The 27,759-nt window shown below is 43.6% G+C and overlaps 1 protein-coding gene across 1 annotated transcript in view; it reads left to right on the top strand.

Annotated features, from left to right (window-relative positions):
- The first annotated feature begins 7,076 nt into the window (after positions 1-7,076).
- Positions 7,077-27,759, top strand: part of Tmc2 (transmembrane channel like 2) — a 70,949-nt gene continuing 50,266 nt past the window's right edge. The window contains exons 1-4 of the mRNA XM_046432994.2: positions 7,077-7,110; positions 18,695-19,010; positions 22,086-22,238; positions 24,791-24,881. Coding sequence (XP_046288950.1) covers positions 7,077-7,110; positions 18,695-19,010; positions 22,086-22,238; positions 24,791-24,881 — 594 coding nt within the window. The remainder of the gene's footprint in view (positions 7,111-18,694; positions 19,011-22,085; positions 22,239-24,790; positions 24,882-27,759) is intronic.

Genomic DNA, 27,759 nt, shown 5'->3' with positions numbered 1-27,759 from the left:
AGACCAGATTAAACCGTAACAGGTGTGTTCCAGGTGGCCACATTATCTCACTTAATCCCCATTTAACAGGTGAAAAGGCAGAAGCAGAGAAATCTTCAGTATCATGGGGCACCGTGGTGCACACCTGTAATCCCAGTGAGTTGGGGAGGCTGAAGTGGGAGGATTGCAAGCTTGAGGCCAGCCTCAGCAATTTAGCGAGGCCCTAACCTACTTAGCAAGAACCTATCTAAAACGAAAAAATAAATAAATAAAAAGGGCTGGTGATGTAGCTCAGTGGTAGAGCACCCTGGGTTTAATCCCTAGCAATCAATCAATCAATCAATCAATCAAATTTCAGTATCTTGCTTATAGTCCGTGTTTAGTGAGGGCCGAGGAAGGATGGGCCCCCTATTTTTTCCTTTTTCTTTCTTTCTTTTTCTTTTTCTTTCTTTCTTTCTTTCTTTCTTTCTTTCTTTTTTTTTGTATGGGATCAAACCAGTGGTGTTTTACCACTGAGCTACAACCCCCGCCCTTTTAAAAATGTTTAAAATGTTGGAACAGGATCTTGCTAAGTTGCTGAGGGTCTTGGTGAGTTGCCCAGAATGGCCTGGAACTTGTGATCCTCCTGCCTCAGCCTCTCCAGTTATTGAGATTACAGTCAAAGCCACCACTCCCAGCAAAACATTTGCTCTGAGAAGGGTTCCAGTTATGAATTGACCTTCTCCTATGTGAGCAGACATAATAGGAATCTTGACTTCTACTCTCCTTCCCTGACTTTGCCTTCTGTAGTGGGGAAGGAACCGACAAATAAAATCCATGACCCGTAGTCACCACCTGGCTACAGTTTTCCTTGTGGACTGTGGGACACATCTCTTATACCTGGCAGCGATTATCCCATATGCTGGGAATAAGGGGTGCTCCCTCAAGTTCTGGGTGTGGGTCCAACTTCCTAAGAGCTGAAATGGCAGACAACCTCAGCAATTCCTTGAAAACAAGACTCCAGTTCTCCACCCTCAGTGCTAATTAAGGAAGATGGATACCTGTCATTCCAGAGGATGGGGAGGCTGAGGCAGGAGAATTGCGAGTTTGAAGCCAGACTCAGCAACTTAAAGAGGCCCTAAGCAACTTAGCAAGACCCTGTCTCTAAATAAAATATTAAAAGGGCTGGAGATGTGGCAAAGAAAGAAAGGAAGGAAGGGAGGGAGGGAAGGAAGGAAGGAGGGACGGAGGGGAAACTAACACAACAAACAGGTCTTAGAAACACTGTTCAGTGTCCTCGCCTGCCTGAGAGCTTGCAAGTACACCTTGCTACCATCCAGATCTCCATGGCCTCCCTCCAGCCCTGCACCACAAACTGCCCATCGATGAGCTCTTGGTGTGGGTTAGTAGGTGGAGGGCAATGCCCTTGTGATAGTGCCAGCTCATGTTATCTAGCTGGGGTGTTACCTGCACGCAACCGGATCCTCTCATTGTGCTGGTTTACAAGGTTGTGTGAGCGACACTAGATGTTTTGTAAGCAGATACCCATAGCTAATTATATATGTATATACACTTTTAATTGGAGAGATAAATTCACAAGATGGCTCAAGAAACTTCCTATTGACAAGGATTTTTTTGTGACAAAACACCACCAGATTCAGACACCCTGCACCTTTTAAGATTGCACATGTTACTTTTGTTGTAGTTTTGGGTTTTAAGGTTCTATTTTCTCTAATCATACTCAGGGAGGAGAATTAATACATAGTTTATCATCCTTAGCCAAACAATAGGCATGTTCCTCCTAATGAAATATTAGAGCACATTCCCTCCAGTGTTATTTATCAGGGCAATGTTTATTTCAGTTGAGTCAAATGTCCAATAAATGTAATTCAAATATCAATTAGCTAAAACCTTATTTTTATTTTTACATTTTTGGTACTTGGGATTGAACCCAGGGGCACTCTATCACTGAGCCACATCTCTAGCCCTATTTTTGTATTTTATTTAGAGATAGGGTCTCACTGAGTTGCTTAGTGCCTCACTTTGGCTGAGGCTGGCTTTGAACTTGCGATCCTCCTGCCTCAGCCCCCTGAGTCACTAGGATTACAGGTATGCCCCACCACACTTGGCCAACTAAAGCCTTAAGAACAAAGAAAAAGAAAATTTCATGAAAGGTTAAAAAGCATTTTTTTGTGCCACCTAATTTGATTTCACTGTTCTCAAACCAAATACCTTTTTCAAAAAACTTATCGATGTGTGAAATCAAGAAATTTCACATTACAGGTATGTTGAAATCACCCCAAAGAAAAGGCAGATTGTGATCAGATGAACTCAAGAGCAGGGCAGAGAAAGACTCTCCCCGGAGCTTGGAAGCTGTCCTGGACCCCAGAGAGACCCTGCTTGACATTTAAAATTTTTTTTTTTAAATTTTGGTGGACCTTTATTTTATTCATTCATTTTTGAGGATTGAACCCAGTCCCCCACACATGCTAGGCAAGCGCTCTACCACTGAGACACAACCCCAGCCCCCACTGCCTGACATTTATTCAGGGATATGGTTCATTCTCAGAGATGGGCCATTGACATACCATGCCACAGTTCCTCCCAAGTAAGGACAGAGCTTGTCTTCTAACAGAAATCCTCAGCATGGTATCATGTACACTGCCCCCTCGTTCTCTGAAAGACCTATGCCACCTACCTCGTGGGAGGCTGTATGCCCAAGTTATTGTGTATCTCACCTGCCAGGGCAGGTGGCAGTGATTCAAGAGTCTGACACAGTAGAATTCTAAACTCTCTTAAAATGACATTAAATAGAAAAGGAAAAGCTTTATAATTTAGTACCTTTAACTGCATTGTTTTTCTGATTTTTTTAAACAAAGAGCCCCATCATTTCATTTCCCAGTGGGTCTTGCAAATTATGTGGCCAACTCTGTTGCTTTTATTATTAACTCTCTGGAGTGACTGAGGATTGAAGAGAGTACAGTAGAATCCTAGTACTCCTTAAAAGGTAGAGTGACAGGTATGTTCTAGAATTATTGTTCAGAGATACACCTTAGACTCCATGTCTAAGCAGGTGAGCCAGTGCAGGGGACGCTCAGGCCCTCTTCTCAGACTCACTACCCTTGGTCCAAGTGAACACCCTCCTCCCCGTCCTCATCTCCCCTGTTCCCTTCATCCCCACCTGTTTAGCTCCCCTAGTCCTCACCCCAGCCTATAACAGAAGGACGTGTGACTCTGGCCCTCTTGTCCAGAAAAGACAACGTTAGTTCTGGTTCCCCGGTAGAGAGCCTGAGATGGAACTGGGGGAGGGCTCTCAGAAGGCAAGAGAGAGGGAGGGGAAGGGCATAAGCAAGGGTCACTGGCTTCATCCTGACCCCACAGGGGGCTCTAGAGCATCAATGACACCAGGAAGTTGTCACCCCTTTTGACAGAGACCTCCATGTCAGCTGTGGCTGCGTGCTGACCCAGTAGTGATGGAGAGGTTACCTCAGGGATCAGAGTTCCCCACTCAGCCAAGGGAGTTCTCCTTCATAGAAGGGGTCAGCTGGCCTTTATCCCTGGTTGGTGGTACACTTACCCCAAGAAGGAGTCTGAACAGGACACCAGCAATGTCCACTAAAGTCTACCCCAAGGCCCAGAGTCAGCATGGAGTCAGAGTGACCTTCCCAATGTCATTCAGAGCTGTTTGGTTGGGTTTTTTTTTTTTTTTGTTTGTTTGTTTGTTTTTAAATAACTGCAATGGTTCTTTTTTAAATTTAATTTTTTTTAACAGAGAGAGAGAATTTTTTAATATTTATTTTTCAGTTTTCGGCGGACACAACATCTTTGTTTGTATGTGGTGCTAAGGATCGAACCCGGGCCGCACACATGCCAGGCGAGCGCGCTACCGCTTGAGCCACATCCCCAGCCCCAAATGCAATGGTTCTTTTAAAAAAGATTTTTGTAGCACTGAGGATTGAACCCATGGTCTTGGGCATGCAAGGCAAGCACTCTACCAACTGAGCTACATCCCCAGCCTCTCACTCAGAGATTTAAAAGCCAATCCAAGTCAAAGCCACATATATTGACTTCCAGACTAGGACTCTGTTAATCTCTGTCTCAGACCCACCCCGGGGCCTGATCTGTATTTTGTTTGTTTGTTTCAATTTCTCTGTCTGAAACATGGAAATGTCACCGTCTCACCAGTCTATTGTGAGGAATAGGGAGATCTAGCATGGATGCTCCCTAGGCAGGACCCAAGCCCAGCGCAGGGTGCCCCATACCTGTTGAATGAATGAGGGCTATGCAAGCCAGCTCCAGAAGCTCATCCCATGGAAAAAAAGAGAGGCAAGTGTTAGAGAGAAAGAAAGTCTACATTCAATAGTCAAAGAGTAGAGAAAAGGGAGGCCATGCTTGGAAAACAGCTTCTCCATTCCAGGGGGTTGAGGATTACAGTATAGGATAGGAATAATGTGGGAGAGGGATAGGCAATAAAGGGGAAGAATATTCGTGTCTTTTTTGGCAATAAGTGCAGATCATCCAAGAACTTTGACAATACCTCTTTTCCCTCCTTTCAGGATCGATGTTTCTGATCATGACAGCTGGTAGGTATCTTTATCCTTGAAGCAGGGAGAAGACTAGGCAAGTCTAGATCTAGTTAAACCTATATTATAGTTTTGGATAAAACACTTCTCAAATGATCAATATGTCTACATGAAGAGCTGAGTATAATCCGACGCAAAGGTTAAGGAAGCAAGAGAGACGTCTAGATACGATAGGAAGACAGAGATGCCGAATCCATCTGCAAGCCTGAATTGAAAAAAGTCAGTGTTTTCAGCAAAAATGGCCTTCAGGTTCCTGAAGAGTAACCTAGGCAACCATTATCATTATAACCCACACATCGGAGGTGTTATCTACAGCAAAGCTAATAGGAGACTAACAATATATTGTTCAGCAGTGAGACCTCAAAATCAATGACTGATAAATCAACCAAGAGCAAGAGAAGCTAGAGGGGGTGTTTAGATTTCTCCCTGTAACAACAGTTTTAAAATAGCATTATCATTTTCTTTTTCACACTCTCTGATATGAGACCTTTTCACTCTTTCCTGGATGTGTGTGACTCTCTGGAAGTGCTGGAATTGATGTAAGTAATAAATGTAAAGTAAAAGGCCTGTGCTTAACTCCCAAACTTGAATTTTGACTCCCTGTCAATGATTGTGGAAAACAGGCTTTGTTGTGAGAGAGAAGAAATTTGTGAATCTCTAGATCAACTCTTCAGACACCAAGGGCTCAACCTAGCCACCTGAGACACAAACACATCAGCCCCTGAAGTCAGGGGCTAGGGTCATTCACTATTGAATCCCCCAGAGCTGAGAATGGGGTCTGGACCTCGTAGGTGCTTGTCCTATCCCAGGAAAGGAGAAAAGTGGTGCATTCTATAGTGTAGACAGTCAGGTGCTTCAACATGAGGGACTTTCCCTCTGGAAACGAAAGGAACATAGAAAACGTTTCTCCTCAGTCAGTGGACAATCAGGAAAAGCAGGGTCCTCCCTCCTTAGAGGAGAAGGTACACCACACCCCAGCAGGGATCTTGCTCCTCATTCCTGTGGGCCAAGTCACCCTGCCACTACATGGTCAGTTGCCTCCATGTGGACAGAGGAGAGCCCTGGGGAGGAGAAGGGCCAGCTGCTGATGTCCTACAGCACGGAGACCAGGGAATGCAACTGAAAGCTCCTTGTATTTGAGGGCCAGGGAGGTACTGCAGAGACCAAAGTGAGGTGACAAAGACAAAGTTGTAAAGCTTGATGTGTCACCAATGAGGCAATTCTTATGCACTCTCCCTCCAAGGGCCCAGGGTGACAGGCTCTTCTACTCCTGACCCCCTTCAAATAAGACAGACAAAGAGGCACCTGGGCCTGGCCAGGAGCTGGGTCTATCCTGGCATCCACATAAAACTGGCCCTGGGGCAGGTGCTTAATCCTGATTGTGTGACAAAAATTCTTTGGCATCCTAGTAAGATCCATAGATGCTTTCTCAGAATATAGACTTTTAAATCCATAAAATGAAATACTAGGATTACAAAGGAGACCAATTATTCTGAAGTAGACATTGATATCATATTAAACATCTTGTCTAATAATTAAATAAAAGGATCTTGTGCCAGGTCTTTAGTATAATTTCAAAGTATTAATAAGAATACATTATGTTTCAAGAAATTCCCAGTTGCTTAACGTGATATAAAAATATGTTACCTCTGTTGGGGGAGAATCCCATTTTTTTTTTTTGGTCTACATTCATAATTGAGGAAAATGCTAAATTTCAGCTAAAGCACAGGATAAATGAAGTTGCCATGGCTTTCCTATCACTGTTAATAGACCCACAAATTTCATCTACAACTGGGAATTTCAGGGTCCCCAGATTAAGAATCCCATACTCTGAGGGTCCCTCTGAAACTCTGTTGATGGTTTTCAAAACAACCAAATTCACCCTCCCTATTGCAGGCAGCAGTGGGAAAAACTGCTGAGCTGAACGGGTGGCTTAATTGGGGACATTCCTCAGAGTAGGCTCAGGACTGCTGCTTCAAGTCCAGGGTGCCAATTCCTGAGACCTAGCCTCCAGATGTGAACCTACTGATTCACATGCCCAGTGTTCACTGGGGAATCTGCATTTTTAAACAGAAGCAATTTACACAAGCATCCTGGAATTTCTCAGGTGCCTTGTCCCCGTCAATGGCTCAAGATGCTGGGAAAGAACACTGGGATGCAACTCACACCTCCCCTGGCTGGAGTGCAAGTGGTGTCATTGCCAGGAGATGAGCCTGCAGCTCCTGGCCCCTCCAGCGCCCCTCATGTATAAGTCATGCCTGAAACATGAGGCCCACGCAGCTCTTGGCAGGGAAACCCGAGCAGAGGAGTGTGTGGCTGGATTGATGGGCTGGGAACTGGCCACCTTCTTCCTTGAAGCTCTTGCAAACTTCACCTACCTCCACATTCAATGTAAAACCAAGGAGCCTTGGCTGCTATTGGGGTCCAGTTAGGAAGGTTGGTCACCATGAGGACAGAAAAGCACCCCAGGCTGCAGGAGGGCATGGAGGAGCAAGCTGTGTGAGCCAGAGGGGGACCTCAAGAGCCCTGCTGACCATGAGCCGCCAGTTAAAGCGCTTGGAGGGGGAAGGTGAGTCCTGTCCTTATCCTCATGGGGCCTACCCACAGGGTTCCTGGGCAGGAGTGGGGACGCAGGCAGTACATCAGGAGAACCTGTGTTTGAGTTCAGGATCTGCCACTCATGCACAGAGCCTCCTCCGTCTGGTTGTTTGGTCTCTTTCTGCCTCTTTGAGATGAAGGTAGTCATCACTTCCTTCCAGGACTGGCTGAAGGAATTAAAGGCACAAACCATGCTTGGGCTTTGAATCCTTTGTGCATGGACCATGCCTGGGCTTTGTGTTATCATTCGTGGTGGAAGCTATCACAGCTGTTGCTTGGTCCCCAGAGCCCACCAGGACCTTTGGGCCTCCTGTTGTCTTAGTTAAGGTTGCCCTTCTAGAGCACTCCCCTCAGCACATATTTGTTTATCTATCTAGAGTAACCTGTAGGGGATATTAGGAACTGCATGACTTTTCCAAAGTGTCTAAGAAATGTCACAGACTGGGGACTCTGGAGTTTATAGAATCAAATAACCAGAGCCAGGTTCCAGCCTGGGGAACTAACTGAGGGGATTAGGATTGCGTTCTTGTGGAGGCCCTTTGCCCAGGGGCAGCCTTTCACCCCTGCTCCTCTCCCTTACAGCGCGTGGTGGAGTGAGGAGGCAGGCTGGGAGCAGCTCCCCACGCACAGGTGAGAGACATGGGGGTTCTTGGGGAGTGTACCCCACCGGCTCACCTCCACAGCCCAGCGGCCCACCCCATTTCTCCTCATCTTCTTTCCCTCCCCCCCCTCCCTTCCTCTCAACTGCATGCTTGATCCCTCCCAGGAGGCAGGCAATTTAATTAGGGAAGGGGCTGAGCACTACACAGAGAGGACCTGCTGCTCAGCCCTGGGCATCAGGGGGACATTTCCAGAGTTACAGACACTTTGAGCTGAGTCTTGGAAAGCCACTAGACCTAAGGGTGGGGCAGCAAGGCCCAGGCTACAGGGGGTGGTACAGCCAGGACTCACACCCAGACCCCCTGATCCAGAGGGCAGGCTCTGCACCTCCTAAGAGGCCTGTGGGAGTGAGTGCTCAGGCACAGTTTCACTGGGAATGTGATCCCAGCTCTTCTGTGAGCCTGTCTAGGAACCAACTCACTCTGGAACTAGCTGGACAGCTCCAGAAAACCACAGGTGTGAGAGAAGCCCTGCGCTGCATGATGAGAGGGCAGGAGTCAGGCCCACAGGTTGGCACCCTATGTTTCAGGTGACAGAACTTCATGGATGTGGTATCGTTTTTTTCTTCTTCACAGCCCAGGCAAGGCTGCACCCCACTGGTGGGTGAAAGAACAGAATCTAGAGGAGCGATAGACATCCAGGGGGTTGGAAGAAATCCCTCCACTCCATCCTCAGGGTAGGGACCATCCTGTCCCTACCATCACCAGCCAGATATAGAGAAGCTGGTCCCAGGAATCACCTCCTCCACTGGGACTTTCTGTTTTTGTCATCCACGGCTCCCCAATTGTTGGGGTCCTGAGACCTCAAGGAAGCTTCCTATTAAGCCGAGAGAGCCAGCAAGAGGCACAGAGAGAGGAGCTAGGTGGGAGGGAGGGATCCAGAGCACCCCTCGTCTCAACACCCTTCCGGCATGCTCCCCAGCAGCCCCTCGCCATTAACCCTCCTCCCCATCCCAAACACCTTCCTCATCACTCCTCACCGCTCTCCAAAGACAGGCAGGTGAGTGCAATTCATGTGTGGCCCCAGTGGGGCCAGAGGAGAACCCCCTTCACAGGAGGGGCTGAGGTCAGGGGTCTCCTTCAGTGGCAGTTGCTATGGGGATACTCCAGGCTGGTTCTCCACATTCTTTCCCCGTCACGTTGTCCTGCAGTGGCTGCTCCTTCTGCATACAAACTGGCTTCTCTCCACCCCAGCAAAGTGTACTGGGGCTTGCAGGAGTCACCTATGGGTAAATCACCTTTGAATGGAAGGTCATTTTGCCTAAAACACAGACCTTCTCCTACTGAAAAATGTCCCCTCTCCTACCACTGCAATTTCCCTCAACCATGGGAAAAGGGGAAATAGGTCAGATTTTCATATCAGGGACCTGGGCTTTTCCAGCTTCTCAGCCTGTTCTGTACTCTATATAAACTCTTGGACCAAAGTCAGGTGCAGAAAGAAGCAGGAGGAGGCCTGTTACTTTCAAGGGCGCACATGCTGAGCCTGGTCTTCCTAGCAAGACAGCTGCTTTTTGAGTCCCTAAATTATGTATTAAGTGGAGTCCATTGAAAAACTGACTGTTAAAGGGGAAAAGAGAAGCCTATCTTCTGTGTAGAAGACGTTTGGATACAACTAAGGGGCAAATTCTTGCTTGTTTTCCACGTTCCTTGTGAATTTTGTTCAGTTGGGAAACCAGGTTACGACAGGAATTACAGCTGGGAAGAAAATTTGCGAACGACCAAGTTATATCTGTGATTCTTGGAAGAGTGCTTGGAACCATTCATTGCCAAAATGAAAAACATTTTGTTAGCTCGTTAGGATGCAGAGGTTGTAGAAGGAGATGCGAATCTTGAGAAGTGACAGACATTTGGGGGTTGGAAGAAATCCCTCCACTCCATCCCCAGGGGGAGGGACCCAAGCTGCCCCTACCCTCACCAGCCAGATGTAGAGAAGCTGGTCCCAGAATCACCTCCTTCACTGGGGCTTTCTGCTTTTTAATCTAGTCCTTTCAAGTAATAGGGAGCTAGTCTTTTTGACTTTTCTCCTGGACCCCTTGTCTCAATCGCTGCTTTTCTCCAGGTGTGTGGTTCAGTCCTAGGGTTCTACTAGGAGTCTCACTGTGTCACTCCATCCCTCCTCCAAGTGTTATGCTCGAATTTGGGACCCCCAAAAGACCACCAGAGACCAAGATCAATGTAAGCAGCAAAGAGGTGTTTATTGTGAACTCTGTCCTCTGAGCGCACAGAGCAACTGGTGACGCTGAGAGGCCCCGAGCCCAGGGTTTGCAGCAGTTTTATACACTCTTTGGGGAAGGCAGGGACTTCACATACATCATAGCATCTCTTAGCAAATCATCACACACTGCAGGAAAATCATAAAAAAAAAACTCTAAAACATGATTAGCACATTCACTGGCGGAAACAGGTTGAGTAGGGGTGATTGGTTAGTACAAGAGGGGGATTCATTTGAACTGATTGGTTTAAGCTACGAGGGGAGTATGTGCTGAACTACATGGTTTCCCAACATGTTATCAACCGCCATAAACTACTGGGAGGGTCAACTGGCATCCCAGGTATATTCCCTGTCTCATGATGATTGGTGGTTGCTAGGGGGTTGCTATGGGTCCTCACCTAGCCTGACTGAGTCAGGGACACCTGGTGCAGCAGATCTCTTCTGTTATTTGTAGATAAACAACTCAGCAGGGTGGGTATGTGCCTAGGAGTGCTCTGTGGGTCTTTCCAAGGACAAGGGTTACGCCCCCTTCCTTGAACAGGCTTTGCACTGAGGTAGAGGCTGGTTTTTCACAAGAAGGGATGGAAGCCTTCCAGGGAATTTTCAGGGCAAACACACCTCTCACAGGTTAATACTACCCAGCTTCCTAACTGACATGAGTTATTATCAATGCTAAATAGACTTTCTTTGTATGCTTCAACCAAAGACTCTTCCCACAGGAAGGGAGGAGGGAAAGAAAAAGGTTAGGATAGGAATCTGTCCTGTCACACCTATAATTATCTATTTTTGAATCTAGTACTCAGTGTTCTTCAATGTACCTACACCAGTTATCTCATAGATCCCTGCAATACCCTCAGCAATTGGAAATCAAGTCCCAAAGGCATGGGGATTGTTAATGGTGGAGTCAGATCCATGTTGAATGCTTCTTCTTGCATTCACAGTAAGAGAAGCAACCAGAGGAAACATGCCCACAGAACATTCTCTACTACAACTGGAGACCAGAGTCCATCCCCTCTCCACATCACCCTCCTTCCATGCTTCTAGCATGATCCTTTGATGCTGACCTCACCCTACAAAACCTGTTCCAGTGTCACATTCTCATTCTAAAATATGCCCTTTGGCAAAAGGATTATTTTGAGCTGAAGACAATGATAGTAGTCCTCCCCTTGTCTGTGGTTTTGCTTTTCACAGATTCAGTTACCTGGGGTCAAATGTTGTCTGAAAATATTAAATGGAAAATTCCAGAAGTAAACAATTTACAGGTTTTAAATTGTATGCTATTCTGAGTAAACCTAAAAAATCTTGCTCTGTCCAACTCTATCCTGCCCAGGACTTGAATCATTCCTTTGTCCAGTGTATCCACGTTGTATATGCTACCCACCTGTTAGTCACTTAGTAGCCATCTCAGTTATTGGATCCATTGTCTTAGTATCACAGTGCTTGTGTTCAAACAATCCTTATTTTACATAATTATGGAGCCAAAGTGCAAGAATAGTGATGCAAAGGAGGCACCAGGGCTTAAACCGAAAAGGCATATAGGAAAAACATTTACTGGCATATAGGAAAAACAAAGTAGATAGTTTGGCACTATTTGTGACTTCAAGAAACATGTGTGCTGCAAATAAAGGGGAATTACTTAATCTTTTAGCCTTCCTCTTTTATTCTAAAAACAGGATATAAATTTTCATCTGTATAGATGTCTCCCTCTCCTATGCCAGACAGAGAACTACTCTGGAGACCATTTTAAGTACTTGAGAATACACTGACCTGCATAGCAAACCTTATTAAACAATGCTTATTTATCATACACATTTCCTAGTGGCCTTCCATAACTTGCTCCTAACCCAGAAGTCCAGAACCCCTTTTTATTTTATTAATCTATATTTTTTCTTGGTGAATTATAATTGTACACAATGGTGGGATTCATTGTTACATATTCATACATGCACACACTATAACCATATAATTTGGCCAGTATAATTCTCCAGTATTTCCCCTTTCCTGCCCTCTTCCTCTCCTCAGTCTCTTTCCTCTACTGAATCTCCCTTCAGTTTGCATGAGATTTCTCCACACTCTCCTTTCTTTCCCTTTTTCCTCTCTAACTTCTACAGCTGAGAGAACACTTGACTGAGTTTGGCCATTTTGCTTAGCATAATTCTCTCAAGTTCTATCCATTTTCCTGCCAATGACATAATCTCATTCTTCTGTATTGCTGAATAAAACTCCATTGTGTATATAGACTACCTTTTCTTTATCCATTTGTCCATTGACAAACACCTTGGCTGGTTCCATAGTTTGGACCTTTTGAGTTGTGCTGCTATAAATATGGGTATGCATGTATCTCTATAGGATGCTAATTTTAATTTTTTTTTTGTCCTGGAGATTTAACCCAGGGGCACTTTGCCACTGAGCCACATTCCCAGCCTTCTTTATTATCATTATTTCTTATTTTGGGATAGGGTCTCACTAAGTTGCTGAGGACCTTGCTAAGTTGCTGAGGCTGGTCTTGAATTTATGATCCTCCTGCTTCAGCCTACTGAGTTGCTGGGATTACAGGCATGCCTGACTGTGCCCAGCTGACTTTAATTCTTTAGGATAAGTAATGAGAAGTGGTATGGCTGGGTCATATGGTGGCTTCATGCCTAGTCTTTTGAGGAACCTCCATACTAATTTCCATAGTGATTGTACTAATTTACAATCTCACCAACAGTATAAAAGTGTTCCTTTTTCTCCACATCCTTTCTAGCATTTATTATTGTTGGTATTCTTGGTAACTGCCAATCTAACTGGAGTGAGATGAATCTCAGTGTTGTCCCCAACTCCTCTCATTATCAAGTCTCTTCTCCACTCTTTGTCACCCTTTAAGAGAGAATATAAGCCCCAAATTCTCACCACCTCCTTGAGTTACAGTTCTTTGTGAACTCCTCTGTATATGTAAGCAATTAAATCTCCTTTTCTCTTATTAATCTCTTTCCTAAACATCAGTTCTTTGCGAAGCACTTCCAACAATCCCAACTAGATTTGGCTACTCATTTGAAAATGGCAATAAAACATTTAAAAACATGCACAGAAGATAATAGTATTACCCACAAGGAAGATAACATGATTGCCTACAAAGCTTTCATAAGCTTTGTTCTCTTAAATCATCAAGACCATAATAAAATCAGCATAAAACACAAGAGATTATTGTGGGAAGATGCAGAATTTTTGCTACATAGGTGGATTACACTATAAAAATCTTTATATGGTAGGTGAAGGCAAAAAAATAGTAATAAACAGAAGCAAAGACAAACTCATCAAATTGAGCAAACTTTGCCAAGATTGTAACACATTTTATAGTTTTCCAAGCTCATTACTTGCACGTCTACAACCCAAGACCAATAAAACTCCTTTTTCAAAACTTCTGCCATTTTCCATTCAGGTTTGTCCTCCATGGTTGTCTTTCTTACTGTAGAACAACCATCATTTCACTTTATGATTCAACTATTCTTTTGTTCTTGACAAAAGCACATTCATTACTTTGTGTGCAAAGTTGGGCCTCATCAATGTTGATCGTAGTAGACTCTAATTTAATTATAATGTTTAGTCAAAAGAACATTTGTTTCACAGAATAAACTTCCATTGTACAGGAAGGATAACTGCCAACTATCACATATTGGCATTTTAGACTAGCAGAGCCCATGACTATGCATTACACAACTTTGTACAGACACACAACCCATATAATAGTTTTTTTCAAAGTCATACAAAAATGAACTTGAAGGTACAATTTCTTTGTAGCATATAAAAATTAGAAGCAAAAGTATACAAGTTTCAAATCATGCTTAAAAAATTTAAAAAGTAAAATAAAATAAAATCATGCTTAATAGTGTTTCAGAATTCTCCCTTACTTAGAAATGATCTAGGAATCTGCTATAGTTTGGATGTTGAGTGCCCCTGAAATATTTGTGCATTAAAGGCTCAGTCCCCAGGATGGCACTATTAGGTGGGCAGGTCTTGAGGGAGGTCCTTAGACCTAGATTCTTAGATCATTTCTAGTCTAAAATGCCAGGGATTGAACCCACAGGTGCTTAACCACTGAACCACATCCCCATACCTTTCTTATATTTTATTCAGAGGGTCTCACTGAGTTGCTTAGGGCCTTGCTAAGTTGCTGAGTCTGGCTTTGAACTCAAAATCAATGCTCCTGCCTTGGCCTCCTGAGCCCCTGGGATTACAGGCATGAGCCACCATGTCTGGTACTGTTTTATAATTAATATTAATAAATCAAAGAAGACATAGCTGTTCTTATTAAACAAACATAATAAACAAGTTCATTTACCAAATTTTCACCTAGTTTCTGGGAAATTTTTGGAATGTTTGATTTTTATAAGCACTTATTTATAGCTTCTAAGTCAATCGAATGAGCACCTTTGGTCTTTAATAAAAATGTCTTGATTACTCACTTGAAATGTGTCATTGATCAATTATTTCATTTTTGAAAAACTGATTTTTTTAGAGCAGTTTTAGGTGTTTAGAAAAACACCTAAAGTTTAGAAAAACTTTGCAGAAATTTGTTTCACATACAACCTTCTTTCCTCCTTTTCCTCCAGGATAGCATCTTGCCCTGGAACACTGCATTCGTTGTATCTGCTGAATCAATATCGATACATTGCTATTACCTAAAGCCCATAGTTTATAATAGGGCTCACTCTTTATGTTATACATTCTATGGGCTTCAATAAATGCATAATGTTGTGTGTCTATAATCCACAGTATCACGCAGAGTAAAAAGTCCTGTGGTCCTCCTATTGAGGCTTCTTCTCTTTCCGCTGAAGCCCTGGCGATCACTTATTATTTTACTGTCTCTCCAATTAGGTCTTTTCCAGAATGTTGTACAGTAGTAATCATTCAGTATGTTACCTTTCCAGACTGCCTGCTTTCATCAAGGAATATGCTTTCAAGATTACCCAGGCCTTCATTTCATTTTGTCACTGAGTAACATCCCTTCCTAAGTATCCCTTCCTGTTTGGTTATGCGTTCACCTATTGAAGGACATGTTGGTTGCTTCTGAGATTCTTCAATTATGAATAAGGCCAAGTATTTGTGTTCAGGTTCTTATGTGGACATAAATTTTCAACTTACTGGGGTAAACACATAGGAGAACGATTGCTCAATATGTGATAAACCATTTTCAAAGTGACTGTAACCATTTTAGCAATAAATGAGAACTGCTGTTGCTTCGTGTTCTTGGCAGCATTTGGTGTTAGCAGTAGGTGTGTAGTAGTATTTCTTTGGTGTTTTGATTCACAGTTCCCTAATGACATGTATCTTTCATATGCTCATTTGTCATCTGTATAATTTCTTTGGTGAGCTGTCTGTTCAGATATTTTCCCCATTTTACTTTATTTTTATTTATGTATTTATTGCTGTGCTGAGGATCCAACCGAGGGCCTCATGCATGCTAGGCAAGTGCTCTACCACTGAGTCATATCCTCAATCCTTTTTTCCTTTCTTTTCTTTTTCTTTCTTTCTTTCTTTTTTTTTGTACTGGGGATTGAACCCAGAGGTGCTCAGCCACTAAGCCACATCCTTAGCCTTTTTTATTTTGAGACAGGGTCTTGCTATGTTGCTTATGGTCTTGCTAAGTTGCTGAGGCTGCCTTTGAACTTGTGATCCTCCTGCCTCAGCCTTCCCAGTCACAGGCATGCTCCACCACAGCCTGCACCAGTTTTTAAATTAAATTGTTTGTTTTCTTATTCTTGAACTTTAAGAGGTCTTTGTATATTTTGTATATAAGTCCTTTGTCAGATATGTTTTAAAAATATATTCTCATAGACTTTGACTTGTTTTCATTCTCTCGACAGTGTCTTTTGCAGAGAAGTTTTAATTCTTTTAAATTAATTAATTTATTTTTTATTTGTTCTACTTAGTTGTAAATGACAGCAGAATGCATTTCAATTCATCAAACACAAATGGAGCACAGTGTAGAGACACACCATTCGTGTGATCATACATGTACCTAGGTAATGATGTCCATCTCATTCCACCATCTTTCCTGCCCTCATAAGCCCTCTCCACTCTCCCCTTTGCCCAGTCCAAAGTTCTTCCATTCTTCCCATGCCCTCTCCATTATAGATCGGCATCCACTAATCAGAGAAAACATTCGGTAGTTTTTTGGGATTGGCTTACTTCACTTAGCACAATATTCTTCAACTCCATTCATTTACCTGCAAATGCCATAATTTAATTCCCTTTTAATGCTAAGTAATATTCCATTGTGTACATATACTACAGTTTCCATTCATCTATTGAAGGGCACTAGGATTGTTCCATACTTTAGCAATTATGAATGGAGCTGCTATAAACATTGGTGTGCCTATGTCACTATAGTACGCTGATTTTAAGTCCTCTGAGTATAGACCAAGAAGTGGGATAGCTGGGTCAAATGGTGGTTCTATTCCAAGTTTTCTGAGGAATCTCCACACTGCTTTCCAAAGTTGTTGCACCAATTTTCAGTCCCACCAGCAATGTATGAGTCTACCTTTTTCCCCACATCCTCACCAACACTTATTATTGTTTGTTTGTTGTTATTGTTGTTGTTAGTACTGGGGATTGAACCCAGAGGTGTTCTACCATGGAACTACTTCCCCAGTCCTTTTTATTTTTTATTTTGAGACATGGCCTCTCTAAGTCTCACTAAGCAAGACATGGTCTAGCTTAAGGCCTTCCTAAGTTGTTGAGGCTTGCCTCAAATTTGCAGTCCTCCTGTTTGAGCCTCCTAAATTGCTGGGATTACAGGTATGTGCCACCATGCCAGCCTAGAAGTTTTTAATTTTAGTGAAGAACAATTTTCCAACTTTTTTCCCCCATGGATCATGCTCTAGGTGTTGTATTTCCTGTTTTTATGCAGGAGCCCTATTGATATGGTGGTAAGGTGTGAGGGAAGGAGGAAGTGTTCTATAGTACAATATGTCTCCGTCTTCTTGTAAGCCTGTGCCCCTGGGCTGTGACCTTCACAAGTACTCCTCAGCTTTTCCCTCCCTTAGTAGAAGGAACCTTTACACTGAGTCCATTAAGACTCACTGTGACAAAACAATTTCCCTTAAGGGCAGAACTTTGTTGAGGACATCAGAATGCTATGGACATATTTCAAAATGATTACTTTTCCCTCCCTCTGCTGGAAGCACCAGGGGATTTTTCCTCTAGTTTTCACAGCAAGAACATGGTAGTACTCCTGGAGGTAAAAATTCCTGAAAGAATGCCCCCATCAACACTTATTTCCTATAGTTTTTAACTCTCAAGCTTAGCCATGTTGAACTCCAGCAATTCATCAATTGCAACTTAAATGTTCCTACCTGTATTAACCATTCCTTTTATTTGCTATAGTCTGATATTTTGACATATTGGGCACTTGCTGATCCTGGAAGGATTAACCCTCCTGGTTTTAGCTAGTTTCTAGAGAAAGCAAAGAATGAAGCAAGGGGCCCTTTCATCTGCAAATCAGCCAACTCAGACCTCTTACCCTCAAGGACTCCTTTGATCAGGTTCTCATTCTGGGCCACCACCCACCTGCCCTAATCACCCCAGGGCCAGACAACTAGGTAAAGTTCATAGCCCCAAAATCCACAGAAATTGTTCAGCTAGACAATTCTAAACCTGCTCACCCTGATTCATTCATTCCTTCCGGTGGAAGTCATAATAAAGACCCATGTCTACATTTCCTCCCCCATTCTCTCTGTCTCCTCAGTGCTTCCCTGTATGGCCCTGCACAGCACAGCATGCTGCCATTCTAGGGATCTGTGAATGAAATAAGCTTCTTCCTTCTCGAAAGTCACTTCCATGTCTGTGCCTCTTGCCACGCCTGATTAAAACAATCCCAGCTGCTTCTTGGAATACTACCAGACTGGTTCATGAAGGGCTTCTGTATTAGTCAACTTTTCATTACTGTTACAAAATACCTGAGAAAAACAACCTAAAGGAAGAAAGATTGAATTTGGTGAATTTGGCTCATGGTTTCAGCGGGTGTTTGGCTGCAGCCATTGTTTCTGGGCCTGTGGTGAGGCAGAACATCTTAGTGGCCAGGAAGTAGGTAGGAGTGGGGATAAGAAAAAGTCCCCAAGTTCTCTCTGCTTTCTTGGATGCCATGAACAGAGCAGCACCTCTCTGCTATGCCCTTCCACCACAATGTTCTCTCTCACCTCAGGCCCACAGCAATGGAGTCAGCTGACCATGGACTGAACCTCTAAAGCCTAAAGGAAAACTACAAGCAAATAGCAATGTGGGTGCTTTACTATGTGGGTGCTTATGGCATGGATGGCGTCTTTAAATCAATGTTCGAATATGCTGACCTCTATTGAATACCCTCCATGTGCAGGGACCTTACCTGTTTTTAATTAACCCTTTCAACCATGCTAGGACATTGGGGCTACTTGAACCAATTATAGATGAAGAAAGTGAGGTGCAGAAAAGGTAAGTGACTTATTTATGAACACAGAGGCCAACTTTCCCCAACATCTAATTAAAACACAACCTTTTGAGGAGGATTTACGGTAAAGCAAGGCGGTCCTGTGTTATTCTGGGGTGTCATGTTGTGGCCCTGGCAGAGCTGTCGAGCTACAGGGGGCATCCTGGACGTTAGATTCCTCTTGGCTGGGGCACTTGCCTGGGCTGAAACCCGCACAGTCCATTTCCTGACTCTGCAGGTGACACGTCGGGGAGATCGGCAAGGAAGCAGGCTCCCAAAGCCGAGGGTCCCCCTGGCAGGCGCGGAGCCCAGCCTGGGCTGAAGGAGCCGGCCCGGGGCAGCCCCAGAACCGGGTCTCCCCGGAGGAAGGCGACGGAACGCCCGGGCCGCCGCGGGGAGCTGCAGGGACAGGAGCGGAGCGCCACAGAGAGGACCAGCGAGGGGGGGAAAAAGAGGGACCGGAGGGCCTCCTTCAAGGAGCAGAGGGCACCCCCACAGAAGGAAAAGGACGCTCCGAGGAAAGAGGAGACGAGGAAGAGGCCGAAGAAACCCAGGTGTGTGTCGCCGGCGCGTCCCTCGGCTCCGCGTCCCTTCCCCTCCCCTGGGAGGGGCTGGTGTCCTGCTGGGCTCCTGCTCCCCCGCTGCCCCTTCACTTTGCCCCGCCTTTGCTACTGCCTGGGGCTCAGAGTCTGGCCAGAGCCGGGATGAGGATCGCAAGGTGCACGGTGACAGGTGGGATGGCCCCTGGGCCCCTCGCCCAGCCACCCGTGCACCCCCGCGCAGGAGAATCTCTTAATGCGGCCCCACGGCTGGGTGGGACGAGACCTCAGGTGTCACCAGGTGACTCGCCTTGGCTCTTAAGGAACTGAGAAAAGTGAACAGTATTGGATTCAGGAATCATCACAGGGATTAAGCACACTCCTTCCTTATCTGGACTGTTTTCTAGAAAAATGGAATTCTGTCTAGAACTCCAAGAGTTATGTTAGCTCGGAAATTCTAGGATTTCAGGATTTGAATTATTTGTTTCCTCTCCTTTGTTCCATTAGCACCAGCACACGAGGGTTAGTGGATAGAGCCAGGTCACTGAAATGAGCAGATCGGACTTTTTGTTCCATTTCTTTGGGACCAGCTTTGATGGATGTCTCTGCTCTGCTCCCTTTGTCATTCACTGGAGATCAGGTTATTGTTGTTGTTTGTTTGTTTGTTTTGGTACTGGAAATTGAACCCAGGGGCGCTTAACCACTGAGCCACATCCCCAGCCTTTTTTTTTTTTTTTTTTTTTTACATTTTAGAGACAGGGTCTCACTGAGTTGCTTGGGGGCCTCACTAAGTTGCTGAGGCTGGCTTTGAACTCATGATCCTCCTCCCTCAGCCTCGGTAGCTACTGAGGTAACTAACAGGCGTACACCACTGTGCCCAGCTCTCAGGATGTTTTAAGCATCCCCTGAAATAATGGCTGAGAGGCTTTTGAAAGGGTTTTAGGATTATGGCAGAGTTGATGTTCCTTCTCTGGGTTCTACAAACCTCCTTTGTGCATACCTTTAGTCAGGTGGTCTACTGTCCTCTCCACCTTCACAGAGGGCAAAGTGAGACCCTCTAAAGAGGCTACTGACTGCTTCTGTCACCCATACCAGCCATCCCTTGTTAGGACCTTTGCTGTTTGTTCCTAATGATAAGCTATTAAAGGGTCAACTTAGAATCTGAATGCTTTGTTAATGGACCCTGAGAATCCTGAACTTTAGAGGGATCCTGTAAGATCCTAAATGACAAATGCAAAGTAAGGTATACACACAAGGACTCATGGCATTTTCCCCTGATGCCATGACAGGGCACTGAGAAATGAAAAAGACTCAGTCCCAGTTCCCCAGGTACAGGCAGGCTAGCAGGGAAGATGAGACACAGGCATCAATTAAGACAAGGCAGAAAGCCATGTGTACACAAGAAGGGCTTTGATAGAGTGCTGTACTGCCCGGGTTCTGGGGCATCGGGTTTCCTTCGTGAAGAAGGTAAGCATTTCAGTAAGTGTTGGAAGAACAGGTGGAATTCAAACAAGCAATGACTGAATGCCCAACTCCCCAGACGGAAGGAACTCACTATGCAAAAATTCAAAGACAGCTATCATGGGATGTGTATGAAGTCCAGCCAAAAGACCCTCCGATCTCAGCTTTCCAATGTTCAAGGGCATGCTCAGACTTCTTCTCCTTTGCTCCTTGGGTGTTATTCAGAAGCTAAAACTCACAGAGGCTGCCGAAAATGGGTTTTAAAAATCTAGCCCAAGTTCACATTCAGATTCTTCTGTTTATGAAACTTACTGGCTGGGTGGGCCTAACCCTTCTCTGGCTTTCTCCTTCAACCCTGTCACCTGCTGTCTCACTCAGTTGAGGGTCACATATTTTCAGTGAGGCTGTACAGAGCACACACAATAAATTGTACACAACTGAGCACATAATATTATCTGAGAGATGGGGAGGGTCGTTGCTTGGGGATTTCTCATGGGAGCTTGTCTACACCTGTGCTGTTCAATATGCCACTACCCACATGAGTCTGGTGGGCATTTGAAATCCAAACACAGTGTGACTAAGGAACTGAATTCCCAATTTAATCTAACTGAACATAATTTTAATTCAATGTTAATACCATTGACTTAAGAGTTTGTGAATCTGACGTAGGTGTACCTTTGAAACTAATTGATATGATTTTGAAGCCAATGCATTTCTTTTTTAATTTTGGGGGTTTTTTTTTGGGGGGGGTCTAATTTTTGGAGGGAGGGTACTGGGGATTAAACTCAGGGGCACTTGAACACTTAGCCACATTCCCAGCCCTATTTCGTATTTTATTTAGAGGCAGGGTCTCACTGAGTTGCTTAGCTCCTTGCTGTTCCTGAGGCTGGCTTTGAACTCAAGATCCTCCTGCCACAGCCTCCTGAGCTGCTGGGATTACAGGCAGGCACCATCACGCCTGGCTCAATGCATTTCTTTTTCAAAATGGCCAAGTAGTTTTGTTAATGAGGATGCAAATATCAAAGAAAAATACTATTTTGCACTTGATTCTGTTACTGGGAAACTTAGGTAAACAATCGGGGTACTTGAATCTACTTTTTCAGTTATAACTTTATGAAACCCAAATACAGATCAAGTGTGTCTGATGGAAATTTAGTGTTTGAAGTGCTCTCCACTAGGAGTGCAATGCAAACACCAGACTTTGAAGATAGTAGAAAAAAAAAAAGACTATCTCAATAATTTTCATATTTTAACTATATGTTAAAATTATAATGTTAGGTTAAATTAAATGAAATGTGTTATTAATTGTATTCGTTTTTCACCACTTTAATGTGGCTACTAGAAACATTTAAATTACAAATGGCTATTTCTACTGGTCAGCACTCCACAGGATAGTCTGTAGGGGGAGGGGGAACACTCAGAGAAATAGAGTTTGGGGAGGCAGCTGTGTGGTAGGTTGAGCTTCAGGTTGAAGTTCTGGCCTCCTCTGACAGGCAGTGGGAGTCACTGGAAGCATCTGAGCAGGAGTGGGCGTGATCCGGGATCATGCCTTGCCATCTTGCCTGTGGGCTGCTCCACATCTACTTCCTTTCCAGCTCTCTTCTCCATTTGCCCTGGCTCTGCCCCTAGATCATCTTCCTTGGCCTCCAGTAACTCTGGTGGGGAGTCCCTTTCTGAGGAGGAACTGGCCCGCATCCTGGAGCAGGTGGAAGAAAAAAAGAAGCTCATCGCCACCATGAGGAACAAGCCCTGGCCCATGGCAAAGAAGCTGACGGAGCTCAGGTGGGTAGGTTGTCAGTTAACCAGGCTTCTTGAGATCCACAAGCCTCAGCTCCTTCTGATGGGAATGGGAAGCCCCTCCTTCTCCTGGTCCCATAGGGACTAGACAAGAAGGAGGATTCACCTTCCTCACCTCCCCAGGCTGAGTGCAGCACTCAGGGAATGCCATCGAAGCCTGCAGGACTTGAGGTTTGCCAGCACCTAGCAGGTCCTGGAGGAGGAGAGATGGAAGACCTGTACCCAGCCCTTCCATTGCCTGCCCATCTTCTCTCCCATGCCCCAGCTCATCTGGTGGTTCTGTGCCTCTCTTCTGACCCAGCACAGGAAGGATTTCCCCAGGGAAGCTGTCCAGGATGCCCCTTCCCAACAAGATCAGCTCTCTCTTGTGTTCTTTAACACCGGTTGTCCCATTGTCCCAGATGTGGAACTGTAAAAATTTAAATTGAACAACAAATTACCACTACCGTAACTTTGAAATAATTATTATTTTTTTAGAGATCTATACTTTTGAGAAAAGTACTGTGGGGAATGAATACAATATTTGGAAATATGTATATATTTCATGTGTATATGAACATATCTATAAAGGGCATATAAGCTCTAGAGTATGATTTCCAACTTATTTTATTGTGCTTGTGTTAATGTCATTGAAATCTTCAAAAAATGGTTAAGCCCCCAACATCCCTCCCCGTGTGGCTCTCACTTGCAGTGACTTACCTGTACAAGGTGGACTTAATTACCCGCACATCCCCAAAACCTAACGCAAGGCCATGCAGGGAGTGGTGCTCTTTGACTATGGTTCTGGAAAAGAGACTGGGCCTTCTGCCTATGCCACTTGACTTTTCTTTTAGACTCAGCTAGTTCTCTGGTTTCCCAAGGAAAGTTGGCCCACCAATCATTTTTTTGATTCTTACATCTCTGCTGTGATTTTCAATCCACACTGCATGGCTTCTGGTTTTCCACTAGAAAATCCCCCTCTGTTCTTCCACCACATCCCTGGAGACGACACTCACTCTCCTCTTTCATCTGTGTAAAGCTCATTTCCCCTGGCTCCTCTCACACCCAAGTTTGCCATGCTCAACTCAAACTCATGTTATTTAGGAGAACCGTTAGGCAGTCATGTTTTAACACTGTTTTGACATAGCAAAGATTTTGACCACATCAACACAGTGCAGAACTTGTCAGGTTTTCTGACACGTAGAGCTTACTCCATTACTGTGCAGATTATTGCATGACCTTCTATGCAGCTTCAAGAAGAAATGCCTCCCTGAGGTGCCTCAGGCTCCTGCCATGGGCTAGCACTGACCAATAGAACTTTCTGTAACAATGGAAATCTCCTGAAGCTGCACCATCTAACCCAATAACCCCTAACCAGCACTTGACATGCACTTAGTGCAACTGGGAAACTGAAAAATTTTTAATTTAAATTTTTAAAAAATGACAATAGTTAATAGCAATGTATTGCATATTAAAAATGGCAATGAGTAGATATTAAGGATTCTCACTGCAAAAAGAAATGCAAAGTGAAAAAGTGCTTATGTTAATGAGCATGATTTTGTCATTCCACAAATATTATAATATTTACATTTTTGTCAGTTAAAACAGTAAAATAAAAAATAACTTGAAATTTCAAGTAGCCACGTGCGCCTAGTGGCTACGATTTGGATAGTGTTTTCAGCTCTAGGCAGTTGGCTGGCTTCTTCCCAGGCTCCTTTTTCTGAGTCCCTTCTCTTTGCTTCTTCTAGGATGGGTTCTTCCTTTTATCAGCAAGACTGAATAGCCACCTGTCACTATCACAGAACCTCACCCCCAACAGGTGTTGCCTGAACACACCTTTTATTAATGGTGGAAAAAAAAAAACAACAACAACCTGGATGCTTGAAGAAATAAGATCTCCAGCAGGCTGCAAATCCTGCTTAGAGGAGAAATCTGCCATCTCTTCCCGCCTCTGAGGGCCAGAATCCCTGCTGCTGGCAGGGTTGGCAGGATCTCTGGGTTGCAGGCTTTGCCAATATCCAGTCTAGGATCTAGAAGACAAAAAGAAAAGCCAGGGAACCCAATGCCCTGTCATCCCCTTGATCCGGAGGTCCTTAGCTGCTTCTGATTTCTGGAACTTTCCCTTTCTCCACACTCTTCTCCAACTCTTCTGCCTTCCACATAGATTTTTAAGGCTTTATGTGACTACATTGAACCTGTCCAGATAACTATGATAATCTCCCTATTTTAGAGTCAGTAATCTCAATCCCACAGAGTCCCTTTTGCCATTTAACAGTTTATTCACAGGTATGACACCAAAGGGCAAAAGTCATGCGGGGGGTTGGGGGGCAAACTCTGCCTATCACAAGTGTCTAGTGTATGCCAAGCATTATTCTAGGAATTTGGGAAGTTTCAATGGACAAGACAGACAAAATTTCCTGCCTTTGTGGAATTCATATTGTAACCAGGGGCATAAAAGCACACAGGCTTTCAGCCCTATAACCCCTCATCGTTTAGATTTCCTTTCATTGGATGTTAATGGAATTCCCACCCACCCCCAACTTTTTTCTCCTGACCAGGGAGGCCCAAGCCTTTGTGGAGAAATACGAAGGAGCCTTGGGAAAGGGGAAGGGCAAACGACTCTACGCCTACAGGATGATGATGGCCAAGGTGCGTGATAGGGGACAGCCAGCCTGCCAGGAGGGTCTGCTCTGCTTGGGAACGTGGAGGACCCCAGCCTCACCTGTCCCCCCACACCATGTGTCAGTTACCCCCAGAATCCTGAGAGTGAGGCCCAGTAGACCATTCTCCTTCCTCCAGTGATGGAAATCAACTGTGTCCTCGGGGTTCCTCTATGCTGATTCTGTGGAGGCTTCCATATACGTAAAACCTGTTTCCTCACCAGCGAATGAACTCACAGAATGAATGGCGTTAAAACCACTGGGGGGGAGGGTGGTGGCTAGGGTTGTGGCTCAAGTGGTAGTGCACTCACCTGGCAAGGCACTGGGTTGGATCCTCAGCACCACATAAAAAATAAAATAAAAATGTTGTGTCCACCTAAAAAACTAAAAAAACAAAAAAACAAAACAAAACCCACTGGGGTTTTTTATTATTCTCCTTTTTGGAGACCCAAAAAGGCTGTGGTATAATCAGCATTGGATGATAAACAGTAATGTTCGCAGAGGCAGCAGGCAGCTCTACTCTGTTATATCACCCCCTGGGCATCTGATCCAAGGGTAATGGTCTGAGGTGGGACATTTAACCTGGGACTTATTGAAATTTCCTTCCTTGAGGGGACTGAAGTACTCACAGATTTGAAAAACTACCACTCGCATCCACTTCATTCTTGCAGAGAGCCTGTTTCAGGGCTTGAGTGTGGATGTAGTTGCTTCAACTCTCAGTTTTGATGCCTAATACTTCCAGCTTCTTCTTTTTCTTTGTTTCCCTAGGCTTGCCCTGCCTGTGAAATGTATTATTTCCATATGCATTTTTTTTGTACCAGGGATTGAAACCAGGGGTTTTTAACCACTGAGCCACATCCCCAGCCCTTTTTATATTTTATTTTGAGGCAGAGTCTCACTGAGATACTTTGGGCCACACTAAGTTGCTGAGGCTGGTTTTGACTTCAGCCTCCAGAGCTGCTGAAATGACAGGTGTGCTCCACTGCTCCCAGCCATCCATATGCACTTTTTTAAATCACTTTGCAAAACTCTAATATAGCCCATTGAGATTTTGATCAATATTTTAAAAAATCTTCCATTTTATTTGTGCAGGCTTCTTATCTTTATAATATTTAGTCTTTGCATCAAAGAATACTGCATGTTTCTCTTGCCTCTTTGAGCAAAGTTTTTCAGTTTCTTCACATAGATCTTTTCCATGTCTTAAATTTATTTCTATGTAGTTTATATTCTAGTTCCTTTTGTGAATGGACTAATCTAATAACTAGCTTTGGGTGGTATGTAGAAAATTACACTTTTTTGTTAATTTTATGTGTGGTTCTCTTATTGTACTGTGGTTTGTTTGTTTCTGCACTGGGGATCATGTAATAGGCAAGCCCTCTGCCACTGAGCAACAGCCCCAGTCCCTTGGCTTCTCTTATTAATTTTATTCATTCTAATAATTTTCATCTGATTAGGCACATTAAAAAGGTTTTTTTGGTTCTTCTAATGTGATATGTAATTTCTACCCTAAAGCACAAGTTAGTAATTTCAGAACAATTTCAGTTGACAATGATAACCATAGGTCTCTGTCTTTTCATCATTTTAACGAGAATGACTTTAGTGTTTCACATTAAGTTTATGGGACTTGTCAGCTCAAAATAGACTTTCCCATAATAAGAAATTACCCTCTAGTTATAGGTCAAGATTTCTATTTTATTGGAAATAGATATTAGATTTTATTAAGCACCTTTGCCTTTTAGCTATTAAACTTCCTTTTTATTTCTGGGATAATCTCAGTCATAGCACATTATTTTTAACTCCTCAGACACACATGACTTGATAGTATTTTATTTATATGTACTACATACATTTTCATAAGATTGATCTGAATTTGTGTCGCACATATGCACAAGGGTGCACTAGGAATATACTTGCTTTATAATAGTGAACAAATAGCATTATCTCCTCCTTATGCTGTAAATCATTTTTTATGGAGCATGAATTTTTTTTTGTTTGTGTGAATTCCATCTTTATAGAATACCTTGATATTTTTTTTCATGCATTCCTTGTTGATTGGTGTATTCAAGTTTTAGCTTTTTTTAGAGCCCTCCTGATAATTCATATTCTTCCCCAAACTTGATCATTTCATTAAAATTTTCATCTGCATTAACAGAAAGTGGCATATGCGCCATAATTTTTGTAATTACTCTTTATATCTGCTGGGTTTGAAACTGTTTATTCCTAGTATTGTTTTTTTCTCCTTTATCAGTTATAAACACCTGGTAATTATTTCTGAGTCATTTTATTAATTTTGTTGAATAACTATTGAATACTTGATGACTACACACTCAGATCTTTTTTTTTCCATTTGAGGAATGTGCTTTTCGATACACCTTTTTTTGTTGTTGTTGTTCTAGATTTTGCTGTAACAAGCTTGCAACAAACAATTTTGTAACACTTATTGTAAATCCAACAAAACACAGTCCCCCAAATAATATGGCTGGTTCAAAAGCATGCATATTTTAAATTTTAAAGCACATTTCCAAATTATTGTTCCCAGTTTGTAGCAACTCAAACTCAAATGAACAACAACAGAAAAAAATAGGTTGTTGTTCCTCTTTAAATTTGTATTCACTGTTTTTTAAATTGTAGAACACTTAATTGAGATCTACCTTCTCAACAAAATTTTAAACGCATGATACAGTGTTGTTAAATATAGGCACAATGTTGTACGGCAGATCTCTAGTCAGATATGTCTTTGTAAATGAGTCTGTTCAGTCATGTTTCTGTCAAGTAGATCCAGCTTCCTCTATAGGGAGAGGATGATCGCTGACCTTCCTTTGTTACCTGCCCTCGCTGTTTTTAATTCTTTGTTTTCCTCTCTCTTT

Source organism: Marmota monax, unplaced genomic scaffold (assembly GCF_021218885.2).
Source record: "Marmota monax isolate L192 unplaced genomic scaffold, Marmota_monax_Labrador192_F-V1.1 WCK01_AAM20220418_F8-fsc00014, whole genome shotgun sequence".
NCBI classification, from domain to species: domain Eukaryota; kingdom Metazoa; phylum Chordata; class Mammalia; order Rodentia; family Sciuridae; genus Marmota; species Marmota monax.
The sequence above is the reverse complement of the archived record's forward strand: the minus strand, read 5'-3'. Positions and strand labels throughout refer to the sequence as shown.